Source organism: Primulina tabacum, chromosome 14 (genome assembly GCF_025594145.1).
Source record: "Primulina tabacum isolate GXHZ01 chromosome 14, ASM2559414v2, whole genome shotgun sequence".
Taxonomy (NCBI): domain Eukaryota; kingdom Viridiplantae; phylum Streptophyta; class Magnoliopsida; order Lamiales; family Gesneriaceae; genus Primulina; species Primulina tabacum.
The window spans coordinates 14,628,536-14,643,838 of NC_134563.1; the positions used below are offsets into that span (position 1 = coordinate 14,628,536).

A 15,303-nucleotide genomic window follows, 5' to 3' on the forward strand; every position below is an offset into this window, starting at 1 on the left:
TCCCTTGTTTCGTATGCTTATTGAGTAATTCCATATTTATTTAGCTACTTGCCAGGGCTTTGGTCATCTATGGTAACTTGCTATGGTTTGAATCATGATATTTATATACTTGAAAATGAAATTCTCGTTAAGAAACTATTTACAACTCGGGGTTCTCGGGAAGTCGGGGTGTTACGGGCATTATTGTTGATCTTGTCCTGTAATGTTAGATTTCTTTACGTGGACACCCAGAAGAAATTCTTTGATGAAGTTTGGATCCCAACGCTCCACTAGCTAAGTGTTGTTTTTTTTACCCTTCAAAACATAGTTATTTAGGGCGCAAAGCACGCTAAAGTGCTAGGATACACTGGAACCTGAGGTGCAAGATGCAAGTTAAAGCGCACACTTTATTGAAGTAAAACACATTTGATATAAATTTTAAAATTCAATATATAGAAAGTGATTTATACTATAATTTACATAAATTAAATATTTTTACAATGATAACAAACATTTCATTAATAGACAATGTAACGTAAATCATAAGCAGAATAAAAATTTAACAATCTAAAGTTCATTAGTAAGTCGTCAATTCATAATATATTAAGAAAAAAACTCCAACTATCTAAATCATTAAATTTCTCTCATCCTCAATTAATTATATCGTTGTCGTAATCAGTATAATCCAAAACAATGACGAGTCACGAGTTCAGAAGAAATTATATTAAAAAGTTTGCATAAAGGATTCCAGTATAATCTAAATTATCAAATTACTCATAATCCTCCTCAACTATATCATCATCATAGGAGGAAGATTGCAGTAAAAATTTGAATAGAGGATTTCTGAACTTTCTGTTGAAAAAATCTTGCATGAATGAGTGACAATATGTTCTTTTTATCATTAAATAGCCATGAACTTTGTTAATTGGACTTCAAAATTGGTTGGGTTCGAGTTTTTATTATTTAACTTCCAAAATATCAGCCCATTTCTTTAAAGCGCTCGTTTCTACGCCTCTCCGAACCTCGCGCATAGGCAGAGGTGCACATTTTAAGCGTGCTTGTTTCAATTGTCACCTTGCGCCCGGCTGGGCTTGTCACCTAGGCGCATCCAAGCCCACACTTTTAATAACTATGCTCCAAAATTAAACTCAACCCTCTTTTCTCGTGAATTCGCCAACTTTTTTTGATTAAATAATATATTTGATTTTAAATCATCGTAATTTTCAATTTCTGGTCCATAATCTATAATATGGATAACAAGTAAGCTGGGACCGAGGGAAAGTACCAATTTAATTTGAACAGTTCTTTGTGTACCTAAGCTCTATTCCAGCAAACCATTTTGCCTATTAGTTGCTAGAGGATCCTAGAAATTTGAACTCAGCTGGTTGCTTCTTAAAGAAAGACCCAAATTTTTGATCGGCCATACACCAACTGTACATCCCATGCATATTCTCTTGGTGGTAGGTTCTTGTTCGTATTTTACTCGTATTTTTCCCATATTGATTTTCAGACCCGAGATAAGACAACATATCTTGCAAGCTGGTTGATTTCTCATGCTCTCATATTTTTTATTCATGAAGAACAAGGTATCATCCACACGTTGTAGGTGTGATGTAATGACCCGAATCTTTATTTTGAATAAAGTACAAATTAAGAGATAATTAAAGAGTTGTTAATTAACTATTATTAAGGAAATGATAATTCGGGATCAAGCTGTTGGGATCCACCGAATTTAAAATGGACAATCGGTTCTACTTCAGATTTCAATATTCCGAGAAATCCAACTAGATGAATGAGATTCTGATACGTGGCAGATAAGATTGATTCGGATTTTCTGAAATAGTTCGGATGCAGCCTATAAATGGAAGCTGATTTCTTTTGTTTCCTACACCGCATTCTTCAGAGAGAGTTCTAGCCATATACCTTAGGTTTTCTAACCAATTTCTAGGGCACTTTGGCGTCGGGAAGTTTCGGAGATAGTGTCGACTCGAGAAGGGGTCGGTGAACTGAGATCAAGACATCATCAACGGGCTGACGACGGATGCAGGTATAATCCTAAAGCCTTAAATAGTGATTTAAGGATCATTAGGGAGAACCTTGTAGCATGTTTGGTAATTCAGGATCTGGTTTGATAGTGATTTCATTATGTTGGTATTGTCTAGGTTCAAAGCTTTTTGTCAGATTGTTTTAGTGAGGTACGTGATGTACTGACTGAGATATCCAAGCATAGTATACACACTTATATGCTGCATATTTATCTGTTGCATGATACATGTTTTACTGCTTTGGCATATTATGCATGACATATCATGTTGAGCCTGATATCTTTGAGATATACCTCGTTAGTTGGGGCCGCTCAGCCCTATTCTGTATTGTGGACGATGGGACATCGAGAGCTACAGTGTCCGACGGGACCCGCGTGCTCTGATGACCTGGACATTGTAGGTCCACGTCTTGATGATGAATGTGGGAGCCGAAACATGTTTAGGGCAGATCAGAGACTGCACACTCAGGCGCCTCTAGACTGAGCATGAGATTCTTGACTTGATCCTTGATATCCGAGCATATTGTATTTCGCATGCATCATATCAGTTTGTATACTCATACATTCTCATATTGGGCTCTAATGTCGTTCATTTTTCCTATTGGTGTCTGACTTGTCTTCGGAACTTGGCTATCAGTACTGAATTTAAGAATTTGTTAAAGAGATAGGTATTTGATTTCCAAAGTTTGTGTTTTTTAGCTTGTTGATTGAAATCCATTGGAATAGCATAGTCAAGCTCATCAATCATAAACAACTTCAAGGCGAAGGTATATAATCTGTTTTCTCTTTTCAAATCATAAACAATTTTAATTGATTGCAATAAGTAATCAAATCGATTTGGTATATGTTGAAGAAAAGTGCAATAAAGAATCAACAAGAGAATCCTTGATGTATATTGAAGAAAAGTGCTGATAACATATTTCTTAGATAGTTCCAACTTCCAACAGGATAATCCACAAGTTTATGTAATAGCTCATCTTTATGTTGAAGAGACTTTGTTTAGGTTGAGACCTAATAGTGATTAAACCAAAGAAAAAAATGCATGTGTAATGGCATATTGACCGAAGATTTCGGTTGGGAATAAATCTAGCAAGCAGACTATGTCAAGTAGTAATATTTGGAGATGAGTTCAGGTATCGTACCCACAGAGATCGATGTTTAAATACTAGATTATTAATTATTTTTCCTAATTTAGGCTACTAAAATTCAAATGAGGAGAGATAAATTAATTAAAACTAAATTAAACACTTTAAATAAATTAACTAAGCAAAAAAATCCAAATTATTAAATTAGACGAAACTTCAAATTATTTAGAAACGACTAAGGCGCACAACGGTACCGAGACAACTTATAATCTACGTGTCAAATTCATATTCAATAAATTAATTATTTAATTCCCGACGGAATTCCCAAAATTATTTATTAAACGATTCCTCGAATTAATAAACCTAATTAAATCTAACAGTCCAATTATTACTAACTGAATTCAATTAGATTCAACCGCATTATATCGCCGTGAAATTCCAGTTTTTCAACCTAAAGTCGCACACTGAAACTGAATACTATTTCTAGTCGGTTTAACCATGTGTTGATTGATGTATGAAACAAATATTAATCTATCGCCTTCCGATTTTAGATTAACCAACAAATATTCTATTTAATTGGCCAGATTAAAAGAACACGTGATAAATGACATCAATCAATGAATAAAATAAATAGTCGACTTGAATCAAACTTAAAACATAAAAAATAATCTGTCTCGGCCCTATCGTGGCCTTAGTCTATAAACATCTGCTCCATAAATTTAAAATAAAAGTGCAAATCCCTGTTTAAATTCAAAGAAGAAAACATAATTAAGAAATAATGAAAAGAATTCTCAATGATTTGTAGCGTGTGTGAGGAATTTCTCCTGCTTCTGCCTTCAATCTTCCTCCCTTATGTTCTTCTTCCGCGCTGGTACTACTTCACAGTAGCCTTCAGTTCTGCACTTCCGCCTCTCTTCCTTTCTTCCGTCTTCTTTTACGGCTCTGCTACCCCCTTCTTTTGTACGCTTCTGCCTTATCTTTTATTCTTCTTAATGGGCCTCCTCCTTCCTTTCCTTTTTAAGCCCATGTCATGTAAAGAAAGTGTAGATAAGATATTTATCAAGATTTACATAGATTTTTCCAAGATTTCAATATCATCAAGGAATAGAATATAAGAATATTTTATTTCGTTTCTTTTGATATTTTGTTCCCTTTGAAATCTAGTAAATTTATATTATCTCTCAATTTAAACACTTTTCACTTTTATTCAAATCTACAATTATTGATTCAAATAACAACATAATTAGAGATAAAAATTCTAGATAAGGTTAAATATTATAAAATCAAATCCCTAAAATCTTTGTAAGATTTGGCCTTATCAATCCCCCACACTTAGCCTTTGTTCGTCCTCGAACAAATCAGAGAATAAAATATACCGAAGGAATACTCAATGATCCACCACAAAAAATGACACAATCAACACTTTTCAACCTACCAAATTCTGTCACACTCAATCAAAAGATCACACTTCGAAAATCATAAAATTCACTTTCGTTGCAACTTTAAAACTCAAGCATTCATTAGAAAAGATCAAGATAATGAGACGTGTGTAGTGTGGAAGTCAAAAGTCATATTCTTCAAAAGTGTTTTTGTTCAAGGAGTGCTCGTAGCTTCTGATTTTTATTTTTATTTTTTAGAGAAACTCTCCATAAGCTTGTCTTTCATATCTTTCTCCACTAAATGTTGGAGGAATATGACCCGGTCGATAAGTATTTTCAAGCTTATAATGTTAAGCCACGGCTCACGGTTACAATAAAAGTAGGGATATTCAAAATGAGAGAAAATAAACAATTCAACCATAAGCGCACTCCTTCATCTCTTATCTTCCTTCCCTTATTGAATTTCATCATTATTCCATCTAACTTTTTCATCTTCCTTCTACTTTCGTTCATATTCTCCCATATTTTTTTCTCTTCCTACAGCTTTTTTTCAATCTTCAACAACATTGCCTTTTAGTTTTTTCAATCACCACATCATACAACATTCATTCCTCCTCCTTTTCTTTTATAATTATATATCTTTTCATCAATCCCTTTCTCATTCTTCATGATGTTTTCAATCTCCTCCAATTTTTGTTATCAATTATCAACACATGGGAGTTATTGAAAATTTTTAAAGCGCTAAAGGGGTTTATTTCTCTCAATATTAAGGTAGAGGAATAGTGTATATGCAAAAATTGGGTAGTTGATGTGAGATTTTGAAGGAATACGAATGGGGGCTAATTGTATGTCTTTGACACACTCCGTTCGATTTTTATAGGCTCAAAATGGGATACTAGGGATATAAATGATGCATTGGGTAGGCTCGAAAGGCTCAAACGGTCCAAGGATCGCTTAAATCATCCCCAAGTCATTTTCATCTGTATTTTCGCCTCGAAAGATAATCAGATAAGTTCTAGATTGTTTCTTTGATTTTTTTTTGTTTTCATGAGCCCACCTCTTGCCAATTCACAATGAGTTCATCATAGTTGTGAAAAGCGCTCGCCTCGCTCGCTTAAGCGCGAGGCGAGGCGAGGCGGCCTGCTTGCGCTTCGGATTGTCCCGAAGCGCAGCAGGTTGATGAAGCCCACGCTTTAGTGCGCTTCGCCTGGATTTCTGAGCGATATCGCTAGGCGCTTCAGCCCATATGTGTTTTTTTGAATTCTGTCCAAGCCCAAGTCCAGCTCCAAATGAAAGCCCAGCCCATGTATATTAAAATCTCTGTCGATTAGTGCTTCTGCCTCTGCTCAAGTCCACTGCCTTTGCATTTGTGCGTGAATCTCCTCTGCCTCTGCCTTGTCGCCACTGCTCCGCCGCCGCCGCCGACCCTGCCGCCGCTGCGCCGCCGCCGCCGACCCTGCCGCCGCTGTGCCGCCGCCGCCGCCGACCCTGCCGCCGCCGCCACTTCTCATTTGCTACCCAATTGGTAAACCACTAAACCCTAATTTTAGGAATTTTTGTTTAAAATTACAAATTGTGTTTTTTATTTTTAATAATATAATAGATGAATTGTTTTTTATATTTCATAATTTAAACATGTCAAACACACCAATTCCATCAAATCGAAAGGACATTGCTTGGAATTATGCCACACTTCCGGATCCTAAAAATCCAAATATTGTATGTTGTTCTTTTTGTGGTAAAATAACAAATGGTGGGATTTATCGGCACAAGCTGCATTTAATTGGGGGCAATAGAAATGTGAAAGCTTGTCCGAAGTGTCCGGAGCATGTTAAAGAAGAAATTAAAAATTTCATGCAAAAAAAGAGTGTTTTGAAGAATCAAATGGATGATATTCCTCATTTAGATGATATTGTTGATTTAGAAGAAGACGAAGACGAGGATGATGTTCAAACTAAAATGAAAGGGAAACGACCAATGTCCGGCCCTACGGTGCAGGGTAAAAGGTGTAAACAAACGGGGCCTATTGATCTTTATTTTTCGAAAGATGTAGAAGAAATTGTCAGACAGAGACGTGCGAAAAATAAAGGCCAATATGATGAAAATAAGAAGAAATTAAGAGAAGATGCGGTTTAGAAATTTGCTACGTGGATGTATGATGCTGGAATTCCTTTTAATGCTGTTAAATATGATTCTTTGCAACCCTGTATTGATGCTATTGGGGTTTTTGGAGTGGGAATGAAACCTCCATCATATCATGAAGTAAGAGTTAAGTATTTGAAGAAGGAGTTGGCAAATACGAACCTGCTTCTCAAATCCCACGAAGAAGATCATGCTAGGTATGGTTGTACAATCATGGCAGATGGGTGGACGGATAAAAAAAGTAGAACTCTTATAAATTTTTTGGTAAATGGTCCTAAAGGAAGCATATTTGTTGAATCGGTGGATGCTTCAAGTTATTCTCACACTGCTGATAAGATGTATGAGTTACTTTCTAAATTTGTGAATCGAATTGGAGAGCATAATGTGGTTCAGGTTGTAACAGATAATGCCAGCTGCAATGTTAGAGCAGGTAATATTTTAAATTGCAAATTGAATTAAAAATTCTGATTTTTCAATTTTTAAAGTAAATTTACTTCATTTTTTTAGGTCGTCTTTTGGAAAACAATTTTCACACTTGTATTGGACTCCATGTGCAGCTCATTGCTTAGATTTGATGCTTGAGGAAATATTCAAAATTCCTAACCTCAAAAAATTGCATGAACGGGCATTGATGGTGAACGGTTATATTTACAATAGACCACAATGGTTGAGCATGATGAGGGAGTTTACTGGACATAGAGACATGGTAAGAACTGCAAAGATTCGTTTCGCAACCGCTTTTTTGACCTTAAAGCGGTTTCAAGTTCAACAAGCAAATCTGAGAAAGATGTTTACATCTGAAAAGTGGTCAAAAAGTCGATATTCTAGAGAGGCAGCTGGAAAACGTGTTGCAGAAGTGATATTGATGCCTTCTTTTTGGAAAACTACAGTTTTTGCATTAAAAGTTGGCGGCCCATTGCTAAAAGTATTGCGGCTAGTAGACGGTGAAAAAAGGTCTCCAATGGGTTACATCTATGAGGCAATGGACAGAGCCAAAGAAGCTATCGCTGCATCATTTAATAATAATGAAGAGAAATATCGTGGTATTTTTGAGATCATCGACAAGAGATGGAATGTTCAACTCCATCATCCTTTGCATGCGGCTGGATATTTCTTAAATCCTGAGTTTTTTTACTCAAATCGTGACATAGAAAATGATGAAGAAGTGTTGGAGGGTCTGTACAAATGCATAGCTAGATTGGTGCGAGGTGAAGATTTACAAGATAAGATTACAAATCAATTGGATAAATACAAAAAGCAGAAGGACTTTTTGGTTTACCCATGGCTATTAGACAAAGAGCTTCAAAATCACCAGGTAAATAATATTTAGTGCAATATGAATTTATTACTCAAACATTACTTATAGTATCTTTGAATGATAAGAAATTTAATCTTATATATTTTTTGTGTTTCAACTTTCAAGCTGATTGGTGGTCTTCTTATGGTGCATCAACACCTGAATTGAAAACATTTGCAATGAAGATTTTGCACCTCACATGCTCTTCATCAGGTTGTGAACGTAATTGGAGTGTATTTGAACATGTAAGTTAGAAGTTTTTTTTACATATTAAATTTTATATTATGAAGTATGAAGTATGAACCTAACTTATTACTTTCTAATTGTTTGACAGATACATTCTAAAAAAGAAATAGGTTGTCTCAACAACGATTGAATGATTTGGTATATATCAAATACAACAGAGCGTTGAGGCGAAGATATGCCATGCGAGATAAGATTGATCCTATTTCTTTGTCAGAAATAGATGATAGTAACGAATGGTTGTTGGGAAAGTTGGATGATAGTGATGAAGAGAATGATGATAACGATTTGGTCTTTGAAGATGATGATTTGCGTTGGAGTGATGTAGCACAAGCGGTTGGGGTTGGTGAAAGTGCATATGACTTTCGATCTCGAAATGCATTTACTTCAAAAGGAGCGTCATCATCCACTTCAGCAAAAAGAAAGCAATCTTCAGCTCGAACTAGTCTTGTGGATGAAGTGGATGAAGAAGAGATCAACATTGATGATGAAACTGAAGAAGAAGAAGATACCGATGGATACAAATCAAGTGATGGGGCTGATGACGTAGATTTGGAAGATGAAGACGACGATTAAAATGACATTTGATATTTCTTCTATCACATTTTGAAAGACTTTTTATTTTAGTTTGATTTTTTTGATAATATTTTGTTTATTGTGGCGTGACGTAGATTTGAAAGATGAAGATGACGATTATAATGACATTTGATATTTCATCTATCACATTTTCAAAGACTTTTTATTTTATTTTGATTTTTTGGATAATAATTTGTTTGTTGCGCTTTTTTCCGTAAAGCGTGAGCTTCGCTTTGCGCTTTGCGCTTGAAGCCCCAAGACACTTGAGCGTTTTTTTGCGCCTCGCGCTTTTGACAACTATGGAGTTCATATAAGTATGACATAAAATACATAGATGATGTCTCAAAATATGATATAAAACTAGTTTTTTGCTCAAATCTTTTGGCTACAACTACAGCTCATCTCAATCAATTCTAGGTGTGATTTAATCTCTCGAGTGATCAAAAATCCAGAAAATCAATTAGTGTGTCATGTAATCACCAGTGCAGTTTCTCAGAGAATAATCAGAAAAAAAAATTCATGCCCGAGGATTAAACATTGAAGCGCATGCTAAGTGTTGTTTAGTAATTTCCTAATTCCCCCCCACACTTTAGATTTACATGGTCCTCAGTGTCATGCCATTCGAAAAGAATATAAAAATTTGATGTAGAATAGCAAGAGAGAACTTCTCTGACAGTGTTGCTTTGAGATCCATGATGTGCTCTGTGGGACTGGTAGAATTCCTCAATACTTGTAATATTTTATTTCAACAGTTTAAGCTTTCCAGAATTAAAACATATTTCTTCTGTCCAATATTCCCTACACAGACCAAAATCACCGAGGATTAACCTAACAAAATGAAAAAAAAAAACTAATAAAATGAAACTAAATAAAATAAATCACTTGGTTGCCTTCCAGCAAGCGCTAAATTTATTGTCTATAGCTAGACAACTCCCTTTAGAAATTAATTCGGTTCATGCAAAAGAGTACTCAGCTCCTCTTGCTCCACAATTCCTTCATGAAAAATTTCAGTCGATGTCCATTCACCTTAAAGGGATTTCCAGAATCTCCACGGATTTCTACAACACCAAATGGAAAAACTTCTGTAACAGTAAAAGGCCCGGACCATTTGGAACGAAGTTTACCTGGCATGAGTTTCAAACAAGAGTTATAAAGAAGAACTTTTTGTCCAGACTCAAATTCCCTGTGCACAATCCTTGCATCATGCCACTTCTTTGTCTTTTCCTTGTAGATTTTCGCATTCTCATATGCATCAAGACGAAATTCCTGCAGTTGTAGAAGACGTTGATCACCTGTAGCTTGCACATCAAAGTTCAAAAATTTAGTAGCCCATAATGCCCTATGCTCTAGTTCAACAGGAAGGTGACAAGCTTTTCCATATACCAAACGAAAAGGGGAAGTTCCTATAGGGGTTTTGAATGCTGTTCTATATGCTCACAATGCATCATCCAATTTACTAGCCCATTCCTTCCTCGAAGATCCAACGGTCTTCTCAAGAATTTTCTTAATCTCCCTATTTGGCACTTCTACTTGACCACTAGTTTAAGGATGATAAGGTGTTGCCACCTTGTGCGTGACCCCATATTTAGCCAAAAGAGATTCAAAATTGCGATTACAAAAATGTGTTCCCCCGTCGCTAATAATGGCTTTAGGGTGCCAAATCTTGCAAAAATATTTTTCTTTAAAAATTGGATCACGACCTTAGAGTCATTGGTTCTACAAGCACTTGCTTCCACCCACTTGGATACGTAATCCACTGCCACCAAAATATATTTATTTCCTAAAGAATCTGGAAAGGGCCCCATGAAATCAATTCCCCACGCATCAAACAACTCACAGACTAAAATATTATTCAATGGCATTTCATGTCTCCTTGAAATATTACCGACACGTTGGCATTCATTGCAACTTAAGATATAAGTGTGTGCATCCTTGAATAGTGTAGGCCAGTAGAATCCAGCTTGAAGGATTTTTGTGGCCGTTTTACTTGCCCCAAAATGTCCTCCAGTTGGACCACTATGACAATGAGCAAGTATAGAATTTACCTCCTCCGCTGGAATACACCTACGGATAATGCCATCTGCACAGATTCTAAACAAAAGAGGATCTTCCCAAAGATAATATTTTAAATCCGAAAAGAACTTCTTTTTCTGCTGATATGTAAGATGAGAAGGAATAAATTTGCATGAAAAATAATTGACAAAATCAGCATACCATGGTAAATTAGATATGGCATAAAGTTTCTCATCAGGAAATTCATCTCTAATTACATACTTACCTTACTTGGGCTTCTCCAATCTCGATAGATGATCGGCAACTTGGTTTTCAGTCCCATTGCGATCCACGATCTCTATGTCAAATTCTTGCAGCAGAAGGATCCATCTTATCAATCTTGGCTTGGCATCTTTTTTGTTTAAGAGATACTTCAAAGCTGAATGATCCGTGTGGACTATTGCTTTACTCCCTACAAGGTATGACCGAAACTTGTCCAAAGCAAACACAACAGCCAACAACTCTTTTTCTGTAGTAGCATAGTTTAATTGAGCTCCTGAAAGTGTCATGCTTGCATAGTAGATTACATGCAAGAATTTGTCATTCTTTTGCCCCAAAACAGCCCCTAAAGCAATATCACTTGCGTCACACATGAGTTCAAAAGGTAGATTCCAATCTGGTGCGACAATGATCGGCGTGGTGGTCAACTTTTGCTTTAATACCTGAAAAGCTTGTAAACAATCCTCAGAAAAAACAAAAGGAACATCTTTCATTAGCAAATTAGTTAAAGGCTTAGTAATACTCGAGAAATCCTTGATAAATCGCCTAAAAAAACCTGCATGCCCAATAAAGCTACGAATTCCTTTGACATTAGTAGGAAGATGAAGCTTTTCTACGTTCTTTACCTTAGCTCTATCCACTTCAATACCTTTTTCAGAAATTTTGTGACCAAGGACAATTCCTTCCCTTACCATGAAATGACATTTCTCCCAGTTAAGTACAAGATTTGTTTCTTCACATCTCTTTAGCACTTTTGACAAATTAACCAAACAGGAGTCAAAAGAAGAACCAAAAACAGAAAAGTCATCCATGAAGACCTCAATATACTTTTCAACCATATCATGAAAAATCGACATCATACAACGTTGAAAAGTAGTAGGAGCATTACACAAACCAAATGACATTCTTTTATAAGCAAATGTACCGTAGGGACAAGTGAAAGTCGTCTTATGTTGATCTTCGGGGTCTATTGGGATTTACATATATCCAGAATAACCATCTAGAAAACAATAAAAAGCATGACCTGCCAAACGCTCTAACATTTGATCAACAAAAGGTAAGGGGAAGTGATCCTTTCTTGTGGCATCATTCAATTTGCGATAATCAATACAAACACGCCACCCAGTCACAGTTCTAGTGGGGATTAATTCGTTATTTTCATTTTCAACAACAATGATTCCCCTTTCTTAGCAACAACATGCACAGGACTTGCCCACTTGCTATCGGATATAGGAAAGATCATACCTGCATCAAGGAGTTTGATTACCTCCTTTTTGACGACCTCTTGCATAGCTGGATTCAATCTCCTTTGAGGTTGAGTAGTGGGAGAGTGCTCCTTCTCCATTAAAATTTTGTGCATGCACATGGATGGACTAATCCCCTTGATGTGAGCTATGCTCCATCCAATGGCACATATGTGATCCTTCAGCACTCTCAAGAGCTTATCTTCCTCATCACCTGTCAAGGAAGAAGAAACAATTACTGGCAGTTTATCTTCTTCCTTCAAAAATAAATATTTTAAATGAGGAAGTGGTTTGAGTTCGAGGAACGGGGGTTCTTCTATGGAAGGTTTAAGTGATTTTGGAATATGTCCAAGATCCCCAATCTTCGAATTCACCGATCTTGGCAAAGGCTTTGATCCTTCCAAGTAGTTCATACATTCCTCCACCTCTTCTCTGTTGGATTCCGTGGACTTTGGGTTAACCAAAAGCTTTTCCAGTGGGTCTTCAATCAAAGTATCCTGCACACTACAGTCAACTATATCATCAATAGCATTAATTCTATAACAATCAGAAGATCCAACAGGATATTTCATACTACGAAAAACATTAAAAGTTACCTTCTCATCGTTCAACTTCAAAACTAACTCACCTTTTTGCACATCTATGAGAGCTCTTCCAGTAGCTAAGAAAGGACGACCTAAAATTAGGGGGATCTCACGATCCTCCTCCATGTCTAGCACAACAAAGTCAACTGGAAATATAAATTTATCAACTTTAACCAAAACATCCTCTATCACCCCTCTAGGATATTTAATAGATCTATCAGCCAGTTGAAGGGAAATGGTGGTTGGTTTAACTTCTCCAATCCCCAATTTCTCAAAACAAGAATAAGGCATAAGATTTGTGCTAGCACCAAGATCACACAATGCCTTGTTAAAATTAGAACTACTTATGGTGCAAAGAATGGAGAAACTACTTGGATCCTTAAGCTTTGGAGGTAGTTTATTTTGCAAAATAGCTGAACACTAATCAGAAAGCGTAACAGTTTCAAAATCAACAAGTTTCCTCTTTTTAGTCAAAATATCTTTCAAAAATTTAGCATAAGAAGGCATTTGAGCTAAAGCCTCTGTAAAAGGAATATTTATGTGCAATTTCTTAAAAACTTCAAGAAATTTTGAAAATTGATGATTCAATTGTAGTTGCCTTGCTCTTTGAGGAAAAGGAAGTGCATTAATATCAATATTATCATTAGAATCAAATTCGTTACCTTTTTTACATGTCTTCCGTGTAGGGGTGGTGTGAGTGTTCTGTTCTTTAGCATCTTCTGTCTTTGATTCCACTCCTCCATCATTCTTTTCCTCCACATCTGTAGAATTCTGCCTTTTTGGTTCCTTCTCCTCGGCCTTGATCACTGTACTCACTGCATTCACTCCTTTCGGATTTTTCTCAGTATCACTTGGTAGTGTTCCAAGGGGTCGATTTGCTAATTGATTGGCTATTTGACCTATTTGAGTATCCAACCTTCGTAAGATAGCATCATGATTCTGCAGTCTCGTCTCCATTCCCACAACATGTTTCATCATAAAATCCTCATAAATTGGTCTTTGATCTTCTTGCTTGAATCCTGGAGGTGCTGCAGGTACCAATAATCCTTGTTGTCTCACTTGTTGAGGAATGAGCAGTGGAGGAATATGTGTTGGATTAAGGGAATTCTTCGTATTCTTCCAAGACAAATTAGGGTGATGCTTCCATCCTGGATTGTATGTGGAAGTATATGAAATGGATTGCTGTCTCCATTGATTCCCCACAAAATTCACTGCTTCTTCATCAAAAATGGGTTGTTCATCGATGACTATTCCTTGGACTTGATTTGCCTGATTTGATCGCAGATGAGAGAATTTATGGGCCAACCCATCAATCTTAGCAGTAAGTGCATTCAAGACATCCATTTCAAGAACTCCCCCTTTCTTTTCTCGTTTAATGTCCGGCCAACCCGCACTATTTTCGGCCATATTTGAAATTATTTCCAGTGCCACTCGTGGAATCTTCCTGTATAAGCTACCATTGGCTGCCGCATCTAGTATGGAACGCACGGAAGGATCAACTTTGTCATAGAAAATCTGAACTTGTTCAGATGAAGAGAAACCATGTTGAGGACACCTCAACATCTTCCTAAATCTTCCCCAAGCTGTATGTAGTGTCTCCCCATCCTTCTGGCGAAAAGATGAAATATCCATACGTAGTTGTGCTAGCTTGGTGGGTGGAAAATATTGATTCACTGAACATTTCCACCAAACCATTCCATGTAGTAATAGAACCAGCTGGTAGATCTCTATGCCATTCTGCTGCTTCACCATGCAAAGAGAAAGGGAATAGTCTCAATCTTATGGCATCCGTGTCACTCCATTGAATTTGATTGTGTCGCAAATGGATAAGAATCCCTCCAGATGCGCATTAGGATCCTCGGTCTGCGATCCTCCAAATCTCACTTGATATTGTATCATTTGAATGATGGATGGCTTCAACTCAAAATTGTTTGCTTCCACAGTAGGACGATTGATGCTAGAACCATAACCTCCAGTGGTTTGTCTAGTGAGATCATAGACAGTGCGATCATCCTCCTCGTTGTCCATTACTTCCATCCCTGCTGTTTCAACCTTGTCCTCTGGTTTTAATTGTTTTTCCACGCCAGAGTCTGAGGATTTCTCCCTTTGTGCTCTACGTCTCCGTCGAAAAGTATTCTCAATCTCTGAATCAAATGGCTCTAATTCTGTGTCTCCTCTAGCACGGCTCATGTATAGCTAAATCCTGAAAAAAAGAAACAAACTTTAAACGTACGAAAATGCATAAAAATCAACAAAATTGAATAAAAACCTAATCTCAAGAAATAATAAATTCTAATATTAAACAATTCAATCCCCGGCAACGGCGTCAAAAACTTGACCGACGATTTCGGTTGGGAATAAATCTAGCAAGCTGACTAGGTCAAGTAATAATATTTGGAGTTGGGTCCAGGTATCGTATCCGCAGAGATCGATGTTTAAATACTAGAATATGAATTATT

The 15,303-nt window shown here is 36.6% G+C and overlaps 2 protein-coding genes across 12 annotated transcripts in view; both read left to right on the top strand.

Moving 5' to 3' along the window:
- The window catches only part of LOC142524128 (ABC transporter B family member 20-like), a 37,384-nt gene that overhangs the window by 7,741 nt on the left and 14,340 nt on the right, over nt 1–15,303 (top strand). For 2 of the 10 annotated variants that reach the window (XR_012814833.1, XR_012814834.1), the window contains exons 5-6: nt 1,928–2,026; nt 2,142–2,174. The exons of 2 other annotated variants lie outside the window; for them this stretch is intronic. Coding sequence is in view for 4 of the 8 variants with exons in the window: in XM_075627899.1 (XP_075484014.1) it covers nt 1,490–1,585 (96 nt within the window). In the remaining 4 variants the exon portion in view is untranslated. Of the gene's footprint in view, nt 1–1,489; nt 2,080–2,141; nt 2,175–2,722; nt 2,791–15,303 lie in introns of those variants that run through there. 6 more of the 10 variants (XM_075627902.1, XM_075627904.1, XM_075627899.1 and 3 more) reach the window with 4 other exon arrangements.
- Nucleotides 6,513–8,594, top strand: LOC142524130 (uncharacterized). 2 transcript variants are annotated; one of them, XM_075627907.1, is made up of 4 exons: nt 6,513–7,059; nt 7,137–7,944; nt 8,053–8,171; nt 8,261–8,594. In XM_075627907.1, the coding sequence occupies exons 1-2, from the start codon at nt 6,639–6,641 to the stop codon at nt 7,196–7,198; spliced, it is 483 nt and encodes a 160-aa protein (XP_075484022.1). In that variant the 5' UTR covers nt 6,513–6,638; the 3' UTR covers nt 7,199–7,944; nt 8,053–8,171; nt 8,261–8,594. The 2 variants fall into 2 exon arrangements, with proteins under 2 accessions (XP_075484022.1, XP_075484021.1); XM_075627906.1 differs by lacking the exon at nt 6,513–7,059.

Excerpts from the sequence above, each read along its gene's own strand:
- LOC142524130 (XM_075627906.1), top strand. The coding sequence starts at position 7,204 with ATGCTTGAGGAAATATTCAAAATTCCTAACCTCAAAAAATTGCATGAA. Across the intron at positions 7,945-8,052 it reads AAGAGCTTCAAAATCACCAG|CTGATTGGTGGTCTTCTTAT; the intron begins GTAAATAATATT and ends TCAACTTTCAAG.